General features: G+C 45.6%; 1 protein-coding gene across 9 annotated transcripts in view; it reads right to left on the bottom strand.

Annotated features, from left to right (window-relative positions):
* Nucleotides 1–14,641, bottom strand: part of CAPZB (capping actin protein of muscle Z-line subunit beta) — a 133,986-nt gene that overhangs the window by 66,521 nt on the left and 52,824 nt on the right. For all 9 annotated transcript variants that reach the window (XM_023635607.2, XM_070260824.1, XM_001501750.7 and 6 more), the window contains one exon: nt 7,668–7,757. In XM_023635607.2, coding sequence (XP_023491375.1) covers nt 7,668–7,757 — 90 coding nt within the window. The remainder of the gene's footprint in view (nt 1–7,667; nt 7,758–14,641) is intronic.

Genomic DNA, 14,641 nt, shown 5'->3' with positions numbered 1-14,641 from the left:
TAAAAGATAATTCAACTGTAGCAGGCCAGACGAGAAAAGACATACTGCAATGTTTTCATTTTTAAGACAGTAACTCAGTGGACAATATGTTGGAAGCAATAGCTGGGGTTGACTTTCCCCTTGGTCACTATCAAGTAAGGGACTCTGGGATGTCCTCAGTTTCCTCGTCTATAAAAAGGATCCTCCCACTCACCTTACAGAGTGGCTGCGAAGATTAAACGAGGTGACAGATAAAATGTAGTAAGAATTGAGGCCCATATATCAGTGCATCTGACATCTGACGGATCTCCATTAAAGCTATTTCTTTTTCCATGTCATTATTCATTGAAAAAGCTTTTATGAAGAATGACAAGAGGGGAGAGTCAAATTTGAAGTGAGACCAAACAAAAAATAATTTCTCTTTTGAACTTTAGAATCTCTTCTGAAAAATAACAAAAGCATACTGGGTGGCTCATAGTAAAGGTTACGGGAGACAGCTGACTTGCAGATGACCCAGCTCTGGAGAATTTCAACCCCCAGCCATAATGGGTCACCTACCGGTACTGTCCTGGAACTGCTCAGGGCCAGTGGACGCACCATCACCGTCTCCGGGAAACAGTCTGGGCTCCCCAAGGAACACACACACACACACACACACAAAGGAGGCAAACGGCCCCTGTTCGTCATGTGGTTTCAAGTTTTGTCTGGACTGCTGATGCAGGAGGCCATTCATCTCATTCTTAATTGGATCAAATGGGGGTCTATTATTCTGCATATAACAGAACTCATCAGAATTTCAAATAACTTCTGGCCATATCTATGGGGGAGCAGGTCAGGTGAGGGCACCCCAGGAAGCCCCATTTCCTCATTCTAAGCAAATCATACATTTTGTCCTAGTTTAGAAGGGCTGCCTAGCTGCCACCTTGACACAAATCAGAGGCTGCACCATTAGGTGGCAGAGTCCTCACCTCACAACAGGCTGGGGTCATGAAAGGCCACCTCCCTATGGAGAGGCAGCCCTGGGCAGGGAACAGAGGGCCAGTTCAGCACCTACAGTCCAGGGGTCTGCCTTCTCGTTCTCCCCTGCTTTAGTCATCACAGCTGCAGTCCATTCAAAGAGCAAAAGGCTTGCATGAAAAGGCTCACCACAACTTTCCAAGGAATGGAGTTCATTAAAATACTGCTGGAGGCCCTTGGCTGGAATGCTTTTTCCCCTTGTAAAACGGGAACTGCAGCACAGTGTCGCCTGTAGAAAAGCTCAGAAACATCAGCACAACAGAGACTGTGCAGGGGTTGGCGCATAATTACCAATTATTCGATCCATTCCCTGCTCCCACTCCAGAGACAATATCCGGCCAAAGGGAGAAAAGTTCCCAGCAGACCTTATGACAAACAGCGGAGTGGAAGCTGCGTTCCCACCCCCGACAGAAACCCATGGGGAACTAACTTCCCTAGGCACGAGCAAAGGGGGTCCAGCACAGACGCCCTCCTCGCTTGGCAGGGCTACAGAGCAGGCCAGGGCTCCGTGCAGCACCAACCCCATGTATCACCATGTGCATCCCAGGGGAGAACCCCCGCCCCCGCCAGCTCCTGGGTGCCCAACAGGAGGGAGACAAGCTCCGCAGGGAGCCCCAGTCACAAAACCTAGCTGAGCACCTCCAAGAAAGGTCCCAGAGCCCAGGCTCCCGGGGCATCGACCTGACTTAAGGCTTCGGCGGAGAAAACACTCTTTTTCTCTTAAAATGTCTTGCTTGTGGGCATGTTAAAGACAAAACATTAAATTCTCTACTAGAGGCAGCCACTTTGGGATTTGCCCCTAAAACTCTATAGATACATATTTGCTCTCCTCTATCGTCAGGAATGCTTTGGGGAAAGAATGTAAGAAGCAGTAAGAAGCTGGGTGAAATGTAGCCAGCATCGAGTCAGGGGAGGGGGCAAAAACTCCCTGCTATCTGGGTACACCACTAAAGAGCCTGTAACACCTTTACTCCAAAGTGCAGACAGACACACACGCCTCTGTGCTTCTGCTCAACAGGCAGGCAGAGTGCAAAGCTGGCCATGGCCAAGTCCTCCTCCTTCCGGAAAATCTTCCCTGAATCCCCACTTAATGTCAGCCTGATGGAGCCGACCTTGGCCTTTCATCTTGTACCCCCAGCCCCGAGAACGGTGTCTCGTACATAGAGGATGAAATACTTGTAGAAAGAATAACTCAGTTCTGCAGCGCTTGCTCGTCACCCCGAGCGCTGATTAACTGGTGAAGACCAAAGGGCCGAGAGAACTCAACCGAGGGCATCCTTACGGGGACCAAGTGTTTAGGATCCCTGCGTGTTCTTTCCTGTGGAAGGCGAGCCAAAGGATAAAGGCTGCATTTCTTCCCAGGGCTGAGCACAGTGCCTGCTCGGTAAACGTTGACTGAGTCCATTAACTTTTCACCTACTTAAGCTAAGACCCCTTTAGAAAGAAGACATTTTAAATGCTGCCTTTGAAACAGAGGAGGAAAAAATGCTGGTATAAGACTGTTTTCAATGGTGATGATAATGGGGAAACTAAGCAAGAAGAAAATGCAAGCCTGCTTCCTCTGGAACAGAGACAAACCAGGTCCTATCCGGCCTTCAAGATGCCCAAGGGCAGAGCCGGTGCTTGGGCCCCCAGGCCCCATCCTCATCACCTGGGGACAGAACTGAGTTTGATGCTTCATTCCATACAGCTGCCACTGGAAAAATAATTTCCAGATTTCATTGGTTCCACTATTAGAAACCAAAAACTGAGTAACAATGTTTAGCAGAAATCAAACATTTTAATGAACTATTAGATATAACATTAGCCTTAATTTCACCAATCACAAATGCGTGTGAGCTTGACTCCACAGGCTGCTTCGTGGAGAGCAGGTTCTGGGAAACGCAAGCTGTACTGTACGTCTCCACTCGCTTGTTCACGAGCCCCCAGGCCTAAGTGCAGCCAGCCTTCCATCTGTCGAGTGGGAAGAAGCACAGCGTGGGCCTCACGCTCCCCAGAGCGGACAATTTCTGCGAGCCGTTCAAAGTGTAGGCACTGCTGAGGCTGGCAGAGCAAAGCCCTGCGCCCAGCTGCCCCTTTCTATGTCTGGAGAGCACTTCTGGCCGCTAAAAAGAGGAATATGCTGAAATGGAAACTGATTAAGTTAGCCATTCCCTGGTCAGAACACGAGGATGTCTCTTCCACCTCTAACTCACAGGCCTGGCCGGGATGGCTCGGGTGCTTTCCCAGCTCTGATGTCTTCCTCCTTCCTTAAGTCTGGGGACACCCCAGAGCTAGATCTCTGGGTGACTATAGTGAAGAAGAGAGAAGGAATTAAAAAGTAAAGTCACCAACATTTGCAAGCAGAGACTTCTCTGCCTGGTTAAACAGTTTTAGGGCTATTTTTGGTTTGCTCTTAAAAAGGCAAAGGACGGATGGCCTGCTGAGTGCCAATTTGCAGAAACAAACTCCTTCCTCAGCTCAGGGCTCAAAATACACCCCAGCCAAGAAGTTTCGGCTTTTGCTGCCAGTGTGCAGAGTAAAGCCATACAAGGTCAAAGTTTAGGAGCCAAGGGAGCATCTTAACATCATATGATTTTTGGCCCGCATGGACATGTGGGTATTTTTGAAACAGCTTAACAACGGATTTCGGCTGGCTTCACTCTAGTACAATGGGATTAATATGTAATAAAATGATGTTTTGGCCATCTGCAAAGGAAGGTCATTTTCTACCAATCAGAGCAGGCATCATAATTCCAAGGCAGCAAAACCTCTGATGCTGGAAAGAAAAAAGAAGAAAGAAAGCTGATCTGGCATGATAAATTGGGCTGCCTTGGCCTAGCTGCCAAGCATCCGCCACATTTCTCTTTAATACTACTCTGTAATCGGACCACTGGTGGACCGGATAAATTCCCCTACAGTTCTCTGGCTTCGACATCTAAGCAACGCCATTCCTTTCATGGGGAATGCTGGCAAATCCTAACATTCCTGTCAGTCTTAAAACTGGAGACTTTTCTTGAAAACCACCACCTCCCCTTCATTATTTTAGGCAGGTGAGCATGGGAGGAATGACTGTAATTTGCACCGAGCAGTGCATGAGCTGCTCTGAAAACATCTCACTGATCCCAGATTACGTGAAACAAAGACCCGGATACATTGCTTCTAGATGGGCCCATATGGTGCGAGTTTTCTGAAATTACAGCTTTGGGAAGAAACTAAAACTGTAAGTGAACTTCAGAGCCCCAGCAGTACACCAGGCATGGACCAATTCTTACAAGAATTTTGCAAATCCAGTTAAAAAGAAAAAAAGCACTGTCATTCCCAGGGAAAATAGAAGAAAAATAGCAGCGATGAAAAGAAAACATTCAAAGAAGTAATTTCTAGGGCTGGTCATAGGACCCGGCACAAAACCAACCCAGATGCCCCTTCTATACTACGGTGCATAGCAAGGACCTTAAAGCAAGAGCATTAACCAAAAAGTGGCTTTTGAAGCATGTCAATACGGTTTTAATGAGGGACGCTCTACCAGATCCTAATTCGCTGAAAAGTCATGCTCCATTTCCATTTTGACATTCATCATACTTCAAATTAAAAAATTAATGAGAACATCAATTCCCCAGCCCATTCTGGATGATGAGAAGGTACTACGGCCTCTTGTTCAGCCTGAGCAGGTAGATGGGGCCCAAGGCTGGCCTCCACACAACCCAGCGAGGGGAGTCGGCACCTCTCCAGCCTCCCCATGAAGCAACAGACCAAAGTGAACGGTTAATCCTAAGGAGCCTGGCTCTAAGAATCTTACGTCTTCCAATCTCTAGTTTTGTTTTTTTAAATTATGTAAATTTTGCATTATTCTCCATAATACACCTATGTTTTAATATTTTAGATTACTAATGAATTAAATTCTTTAACACTTTTTGCCCAAACAGTTAAGACGGACAAAGCAGAAAGATGTGCCGTGTTTAATCTGTTGCTTTGAATGTAAGTGACTGGACCCAAAGGCACCCAGCAGAGTTATCCCAGCAGGAGAAATCAGGTCTCCTGTGCTGCTCAGGCACCTCACCACCCTAGCTTCTTCCTCATGGGTCTAAATCATCCAAAAAAGGTGAAGCGATCATAGGTTCATTAAAGGAGTATCGTGAAAATTCAATGAAATGATAAGACAAATAGAAGCATCCAGCTTAGTCCTGGGCACACAGTAAGTATTCCACAAATGTTAGCTGTCAACCCACAGCCTGTGTCTGCCTCCATCCTCTCTCCAGCTACATCTTACAGAAGACAAAGGTACAAGTGGAAAAGCAGTGCACTCTGACGGGGACCCACAGGATGCCACATATTGCATCACAGATCAGGGACAGGCACAGTGCGGTCCTCAGGCTGGTCCGCGTGCCCTCCTACAAACTAAACCTCAGGCAGACCTCCCTCACTCAGCATTTGGCTAAGGTGGAAGGTGGCTTCTCATGATCGCCTTCATTCACCGTCAATGCTGCCACTTCCCTGATGAGCCCAAGCAAAACCGGCATGATCAGCAAGGGAACCAGCAAGGGAACCAGCTGACAAGGTTTCCGTAAGAGCAGCGACGTGCCCATCTCTGAAGTGAGGAGGGATGAGGGAGTCACAGAAAAGAAGACACAGCCGTCATAAAACAGTTCAGTTGCCGTAAGAAAAAAACAGCCTGTTAAATACCAAGAAGAGTCTACTGAGAAAAATCTGCTCACCAGTTCTTACTTGCATGTTCGGTTTATGTCTAAAATACAGTAATAACTAAATTGGCAAACTAAATTTAAAGTCGGCCAAGCAATTTCAGGCTGAGTTTAAAAGAAAAAGAAGCCTCTGCAGTGACCAACTTAGGGAGCTGACTATACCTTCGCCTTTTGCCCGCCTCTTCCACCTATGATCAAGCAAAACCCCCGACCAAGAAACACACAAAGACATACAGCACTTCCCAGACCTCACCGTGCAGAGCTCTCTTACAGTACTGAGAGTTAAATAAGGCCACGCAACGAACTGCTCAGCCCAACGTGGGGGTCAACGGTGGCAATAACCATTTATCAACTCAAGCCTCCTCCTGACTGTCAAGGCACCTCTTAACCATCTAACTTTATGTCTAATTATTTCCCAACAAAGACCATTTTCTTTATCCCCACCCCCGTCCCCCGAACTCACATTTCACACTTGCATGCCCAGATTCTACACAAAATCAGATCTAACTAATCCAATGTTTGGGCCCACGCTGAAAAATTGGAATATTTCACATAACACGAAAAATGTATGGCACCTCCAGAAAAATCTGAAAACGAGCAACAGAGGATCACACTCCCACAGGACAACAAGCAACTGGAGCAAAGCAGCCACTGCCCTTCCTGATGGGGCCTGCCCGCCAAACCCCTTTTGCCACACCAAGTCCACTTGAGTGATTCATGTCAGCTCCCTGCACCTTGGCTCGTGATCCCCGATTCTGAGCATACAGTAGGCTCATTTGCATCACAACTCAACCCGCCACTCTGTAGCACTCACACGGAACGTCCACTTGTCTGGTCAGGGCCCATCACATTTTCATATCCACCTTCTTCATTTCCATCACAAACACCTGTAGCTGACTTTCTCGTCAGGAAGTCCACCTCAAGAAACCTCCTCCTCACTTCCTTCGATAGACCTGACTCCATCTCACACAGCTGCCTCTCAATCGGGAGTGTGTCCCCATAAATATACAGTTACGTGACGGACGCTTCAGACTGCTGTGAGGAGTTTAATCTGCGAATGACACGAGTCTCATGCAGTCCTGTAAGTTTCCCAGTAAAACTGTTCTGAGTTCACACGATGGAGTTCAATCTATCACTACAGCATATGAACAAGTTTTCAAACCACTATTTGAAAAGGTCTCTCATTGACGAGCCACAGTTGGCAACTGATAATTACACCCCGGAAGACACGGGACACAGTGAAAAGAACAGAGGACTCAGAATCAGCGAGCCTGGGCCCCAGACCCAGAGCCACAGCGCACTGGCCAAATGACCTAGTAACTCGGGTGGCCTTTTAGGGCATGATTTTATTTTATTTTACTTCTCTTCAATATTTCCCATAGCTTTATAGATTTTTAAATTATTTTGAGCATTTTCAAATAATATTATGGTGCTAGTTAATCTGAGGCATCATTTTGAGACCAATCATTCTGAATCTTAAAAAAAACCAGAATATTTAAAAAATAGATGTGATAAGCCCTTTAAAAGCCAACTTTTATGTTTTATACCATCTCCAAGCAGAAGGAAAGCCACTGCAGCATTTCACAGGGTCGATTCTGGGCCTGCTTTGACTGGAAAAGCTTCCACAACAGCACAGACACCAGTGATGCCTGGCACTGCGCACTGCTGAGCACCTGCTGGATGCGTACAGCCTCTCCTTGCCCAGGCTTAAACACAAGCTTCTAGAAACTGAAAACAAGGCAGCTGAGGGAAGGGGAGAGATTGTAATCAACTTGAGAACTCCTATCTTGGGCTTTGTTAACAAAAAGCTCTGAAAGACAACCATGTGAAACCCATCTTCCCTGTCTGGAGGAATCTTGTGACTCAGTGGTGGCATCTGGCTGGGGAGAGAGGAGGTTTCCTGTGTGTTTTGAATTCTGCTTGGAAAAAGGTACACAAAGCAACCAATTATGAGCCACAACCCCAACAAAACCATACGAACAAAGCACATACCAGGTCGATCAGGTCGCTGAGGTTCTTCTCGATTTGCTGCGGAGGCAGGCGCCTCATTAAGTCCAAGGCACAGTCCAGCTGCTGATCACTCTGTGAAAGAGAAACAAGCGTCTCAGTCACCTGGCCAAGAAAAACACCAAAAACCCCCCTTTAAAAAGCATTCTTGGGGCCAGCCCCGTGGCCAAGTGGTTGAGTTCACGTGCTCCACTTCAGCAGCCCAGGATTTGCAGGTTCGGATCCCAGGCGCGGACCAACGTACCACTCATCAAGCCACACTGTGGCGGCATCCCACATATAAATAGAGGAAGACTGGCAGCACAGACGTTAGCTCAGGGACAATCTTCCTCAAGAAAGAGAGGAAGATTGGCAATAGATGTTAGCTCGGAGAATCTTCCCCACCAAAAAAAAAAAAAAAAAAAAAAAAACCAAAAAGCATTCCTGCAGTTTCGGGCTGCTCAGGGCAGTCTAAGACCAAACAGGCCTCCAGCGGGCCCTCAGACACACCTCCTGGAGGGAGGCTGCTGGTGTGATGGCAATCTCTATCTCAAATGAAGGCATCCAAAAGATACTCAGAGAAGCAGGAAGCAGGCCAGAGAGTTCAGACAGTTGTCCTGTTCTACCGACATCTCAAACCCTCATCAGCTTTCCTTCTCCACCTCAATGGACCATGGGAAACGCAGATGTACTAACTCCCAGTTGGTTTTGCAGTAAGCATGCTCAAATGGCAGAGTAGGCTTTGTGCTTTGCTGTAACCTAGATATAAATGTCAGGTAACGTCACCTGGCCAGGTTCGTTGATCAACTCCAAGCCAGCGACAAAGCCAGGAAAGGAACAAGTGGCAAGACGCATGCAAAGGTTTAAAGCGCTTGAGTCATTCAACTAAAGCTTGATACACGTTCCCAGGCGCCAGGTCCTTGCAAAGCAGACCAAGACCTGGGCCACTTTCAGTCAAGAGCTCACTGTCTGCAAAGAGAACTACTGCAACAGACCAGGGTCACTGCCGCCACAGGGGCCCGGCAGGATAAACATTACTCTCATTTACTAAGCACCTTCTTGAGGCTATGCACTGGTGCTCCGCAGTACTTTCTTATTTAATATTCATGCTGTAGCTAGTTACTGAGAGCTGCCATACGCCAGTCACCATAAACATGTAATAAATAATAAAGGCTGGGGGGAGGAAGGAAGCAATGAACTGAATGGGAGCAACGGTGGTAAAGTGCAAAGTACATTCAGAACACAGTGGGCTCAAACACAGAAGGCTAGACCTCAGGAGGAGTCACAAGAAATAAGGTGAGAAAGGCCAGCCAGGTAAAACGGTGAGGACCCCCGCATGCGACCCTAAGAAGCACAAGTGAGGCAGATGGAGAGCCCAACACAACCCACCAGGGGCACTATCCGATCCGCATCGCAGACCCACTCTGCTCAGACCAACCTCAGGACTTTTAAAAGCCCTGAATCAACAAGCTGAAGAATCTTCATCAAGTATAGAAAGTAATCCTGGAAAGGCCACATTTGACTCTAACGAAATAGAACTTTTGAATATGAGCATCTACACTCCAGGTATATTAACCACAAACAGGCTAGGCTGTGGGACAAGGACCCATTTTTTATTCACCAAAAACATAACGCATTAAGTTAATTTAACACATAACATTAAGTTAACCAGACGCAATTTCATTTTCAGGTAATTAATATGGCATATACAGCAGGCTGTTTTTAAAACAGAAAAAAAAACTTGTTCCCTGCTCAAGATGGTTATCAGTGACAATTTATTCTGGGACACACAACAAACTGGCTACCCTGAAAAGAAACACACACTCAGAAACCTTGCAGCACTTGTTTTGCTTACTGAAACATTCCAGCAACCATGAATTCCCTACTTGTGCCATGCCTTCTACATCAGCCAGGCCACGGTGACATGGGTTTGGTCCGCTGGCATGGGAAGACATTTTAACACCACTTCTAGGGTCGAGAACACAGATAAACTGATTTGACACTAGAGAGATCTATATTCAGTTCCCAGTTCTGCCATTCATTAACTTAGGACTTGGGCAAATTTCTTAACCTCTACAAGCCTCTGTTTGTTTCTCCATAAATGAAGACAGTATCTACTTCACAGGGCTGTTGCGATGATTTAGTTAATACCTGTGAAATGTTTATAATACATAATAAGGATGCGTTAGAATGTATTTTCTGTGTATGTGTGTAAATATATGTTTTAAATATTTAAAAAGTATTTTAAAATATATTTTATAATATTCACCCCCCTCAACCCAACCCTGAAGTCTTTCAGGGACTAAGATGGAGTTAGGGGTTCAAACTCCATAAATAGCTATGTACCCCCTTGGCTGTGCAAGAACAGAAAACCCTAAAAGATTCAAGTCAAACTACTTAATAAAAGTAAACTAATAAGCTGAAGACCTTAACAGACACTTCACCAAAGAAGATACACAGATGGCAAATAAGCACATGAAAAGATGCTCAACATCATACATCACCAGAGAAATGCAGAGAAACAATGAGATACCATTAAACTATCGGAATGGCCAAAACCTATAACTCTGATAACATCAAATGCTGACAAGGATGTGGAGCAACAGGAACTCTGATTCACTGCTGGGGGGAACACAAAACGGCACAGCCACTTCGGAAGACAGTCTGGCGGTCTCTTACAAAACTAACCATACTCTTACCATATGATCCGGCATTTGTGCTCCTTGGTATTTACCCGAAGGAGTTGAAAACTTATGTCCACGCAGAAACCAGCACATGAATGTTTACAGCACCTGTATTCATAATTGCCAAAATCTGGAAGCAACCAAGATGTCCTTCAGTAAGTGAATGGATAAACAAACGGATACATCCAGACAATAGAATATTATTCAGTGCTAAAAAGAAATGAGCTATCAAGCCATGAAAAGACACGGAAGAACCTTAAATAATATTACGAAGTGAAGTCAATCTGAAAAGGCTGCGTACTGTGTGAGTCCAACTATATGACATTCTGGAAAAAGCAAAACCAGGGACAGTAAAAAGATCAGTGGCTGCCAGATCTTGGAGAGGAGGGAGGGATGAACAGGCAGAGCCCAGAAGATTTTTAGGGCAGAGAAACTCCTCTATATAATACCATAATGGTGGATATGTGTCATTGTAAATTCATCTAAACCCATAGAATATACAACATCAAGAGTGAACCCCAGGGGGCTGGCCCCATGGCCGAGTGGTTAAGTTTGCACACTCCGCTTCAGCAGCCCGGGGTTTTGCCGGTTCGGATCCTGGGTGTGACCTAGCACTGCTCATCAAGCCACGCTGACAACTATGTACTGGGGGGCTTTGGGGAGAAGAAGGAGAAAAAAAAAGTGTGAACCCCAATGGAAACCGCAGATTTTGAGTGATTATGATGTGTCAGTGTAGGTTCACCAATTGTAACCCTGGTGGGGGTGTTGATAATGGGGGAGGCCATGCATGTGTGGGGCAGGGGTTATACGGGAACTCTCTGTACCTTCAGCTCAGTTCTGCTGTGAACCTAAACTGCTCTAAAAAATTGAGTCTATGTAAATAAAAAGAGAGGTGTAAACGAGTGGTTCTCAACTGGGGTTGATTCTGCCCTCCCCACAGACCCCCAGGAGACATTTGGCAATCTGGAGACATTTTTGGTTGTCATCACTGGAGAAGAGGAAGCTACTGACATCTAATGGGTAGGGGCCAGGGGCCCGTTAATGCACAGGGTCCACCCCAACAACCTGGCCCAAAATGTCAGCACAGTCAAGTCTGAGAAACCCTGGTTTAAAATAATCATTTTGGGGGGCTGCAGACTCCCAGTCTCTGACCAAGGCTAAGGGCCCAGAAAACTGCACACACTCAGAAACATTTTACATACAATTCTAATTCACAGACAACTCATAACCCTAAAAACTTCTGGTCTTTGGAGATATTTTCAACTGGCTATTAACAATCTTCATGAGAACTAAAAAACAAACTTAGATATAAGTCAGTCTAGCTACGTTGAAACTTTAATCCAGCACATATTTGGATTCAGAAAGGATTAAGCAGAAGTTGAACAATTATTATCTAGGCAAAGAAAAGTCCTAACTTGACCAGAGAAGGTCAACAAGAAAAGACACTGCTTTAACCCTTCCATGAGCCTGTTCACACCCCCAACCCCAACATGCTCATCACAGCCTCATCCCCCCGAGAGCCAGTAGCAAAAAGGGTTCCTTCTGGACAATCCACTGCCTGATTCTATCTAGTCAAAACCATGAAAATACTATTGCAAAATGGTCTAATTCATATTTTGCATTAATTCCAATTAATCTTAATTGGAAATTTTTCACCATAAATTTCTAGGGCCAAGGATGTTGAACTATCATTAAATTAGTACATGACTAAAAGCTTCTCATAAGCCAAGACATGGGAAAGCTTAACGAGAGCTTGTAAACAGTTAAAATGAGATTAACTGGAGCCCTTCACCTGGGAGTCATCCCAAACCCTGAGGGGTCCAAACAGGAAACAGCACAAGAGAATGAAGAAAACGTGGATGGTCTACAGCTACGTGTGGCAACATGAGTGACCCCGAAACAGAATGATGGTGGGAGTGGGGAAGCAAGTTCCAGGGGACAACCCAGGATGCTGCCACTTTTACAAAGGTCAAAAACAAGAAATACTCAACTCTCTATCATTTAGACATAAACACGTGTTTGTGTGTCTGTCTGTGTTTTAAATTAACATAGCAAGGTTGTTTTTCTTATTAGCCAAGACAAGGGAACAATAAATACAAAATTCAGGAGAGAGAGAAGAGTAGTTATAAGGGAAAAAGTCACCAGGGGGAGATCAAAGTTGATATTCACCTAGGTCTTGCACGGAATGGTGTGTTCAAGGGAATAAATACCATCACGATGCTTAAACTTACATGTATGTTAATATGTCCCTTTACAGTTATCAGATATATAAACTTTTTTGAGATGACTTTTGTGTATGGTGTAAGACTGGGGTCCAGTTTCATTCTTTTGTATGTGGCTGTCCAGTTTTCCCAAGACTATTTATCAAAGAGACTGTCCTTTCCCCATTGTATACTCTTGGCTCCTCTGTCGTAAATTAATTGACCATATGCGCGAGGGTTTATTTCTGAGCTATTCTGTTTGTCATTATTTCACTTCACTGAATATATTTTTAAAGGTAATACAAAAAAATACAAACAAGAGCAAGCAGGGACAGAAACTGGGATTCGGGCGCTCCGAGTCCAAGGTCTGCCCTGTCACGGACGCCTGTGTGACCTGAGGTGCACTCTTAACCTTGAGGCCTGGGATGTGAGCTAGACGGCTTCCAGGATTCCTTCTAGATGGACTGTGCCCTGGATCCTGCTGCAAGTGCAGATGCTCCCACTGGGTCTCACCTGCCCTGTCCTTCAACAGCCCCCTGCAGGCCTACAACCATGTTTCAAGTCAACAACCCTGCACTGAGCACCGACTGTGGCCAGGCCCTGAACTAGGTTCAGTGAATGACGCCTAGTCCCCAGCCTCAAGGAACCATCCACAAGATAGCAAATAATCCTAAGGCAGTGTGATGTGTACAGCAGCACACGGAAGACGCAGAGACGCGGCACAGTCCGAATATAGTTATCTGTACTTCACGTGTCAACTACTTTCGCAGCATTTCCCACCCTGGTGAACCTCCTCTAACTGGCTATTTATTTTGTGTACTGTCATCCTGTGACTAAGGGCCCTCCACTGGACGACTCCTTCAGACTCCTAACTGACCTCAGACACTTCCTTCGTAAAATGAGCCTCATCAATTCCACCCTCCCCTGGGGGCGTTTTCTGGGTTGAAAGGTAAACAGTAAAAGAATGACCATTTCACTTCACTCCCCAGAATTCTCTGCCGGTTCAATTAGTGACTCAATAATTATTTGAGTGTTTCCAAGGTGACAAGCGCTGTTTTTGATGCTGAATGGTGAACATAACAAAGTCCCTCCCTGTCCTTCAGGAACTTATGGTGCAGTCAAAACCTACACGGAAAAAATTAGGGACGAGTCCTTGTTAGGATATCAGAGAATAAGGAGGGGACGGTTACCCCACTTTAAGCTGGTGAGGCTCCAAGGGGTCGGTTTAGGTTTTTGTTGTGTTTTTTTAGTATATAAGCTGAGCTACAGAAGTTTCACTTTCTGCTGGTTTTCACATGACTTAAACAAAAGCAAACTGCTTAAATCACCGTACGACAAGTAAAACAACTGTTAATACAGACTAGAACGATTTTTCAGAAGAATAAGTAAGTCAAAACACTACAGCTTAAAAAATCTACTAAGGAATTTTCAGACACCTGATAGTGTTGTCAATCATTTCATAGAGTAAAACTTGGTCTATTAAACGAACTTAACAGAGCAAAGACTAATCTGGAAATCATCATCAAATAAAATTTATTCAGTCCCTAGGTAGGGATGCAAAGAACAGGACAAGCCCCAACCTGTGAGAAGCTCAAAGTTTAATAGAATAAACACACCTATCCACAAAAATCAAAAATGTTATAGCAAAGATACATACTAAGTGGCACAGGGAACCTCAAAAGACTTCCCAGAAGGGTACAGGAGCCGGTTATTGCCGGCAGAGTAGGGGTGCCCTGGGCAGACACGGAGGGGCCTTTCCAGGCAGCAGGTGCAGTGAGATAAAAGGAGAGGCATGGAAGAGAGGGCCCACACACATGCTCCACGAGCAAGGGGTGCTCCGGAGGAAGGGCAGCACAGTGGGCCGGGACACCCATCATGAGGGGCCCACAGTGAGGCCAGATGGTGCCCAGACTGCGCAGAGGGCAGCGGTTTTCTAAAGAGGCTGCAGTGTTCCACAGAGCTCCAGGCCCCAGGCTCAGCCCCTGCCTTCTCCCAGTAGTTTTGCTTCTGTCTACTTTGCAGGTAAGGATTCTGTGCCACATCATTTGGCCTTTAAAACTTTTTTTTTTTTTTGAGGAAGATTAGCCCTGAGCTA

This window comes from Equus caballus, chromosome 2 (genome assembly GCF_041296265.1).
Source record: "Equus caballus isolate H_3958 breed thoroughbred chromosome 2, TB-T2T, whole genome shotgun sequence".
NCBI lineage: Eukaryota > Metazoa > Chordata > Mammalia > Perissodactyla > Equidae > Equus > Equus caballus.
Note: the sequence above shows the minus strand (reverse complement) of the source record. Positions and strands in the feature narration are given on the sequence as shown.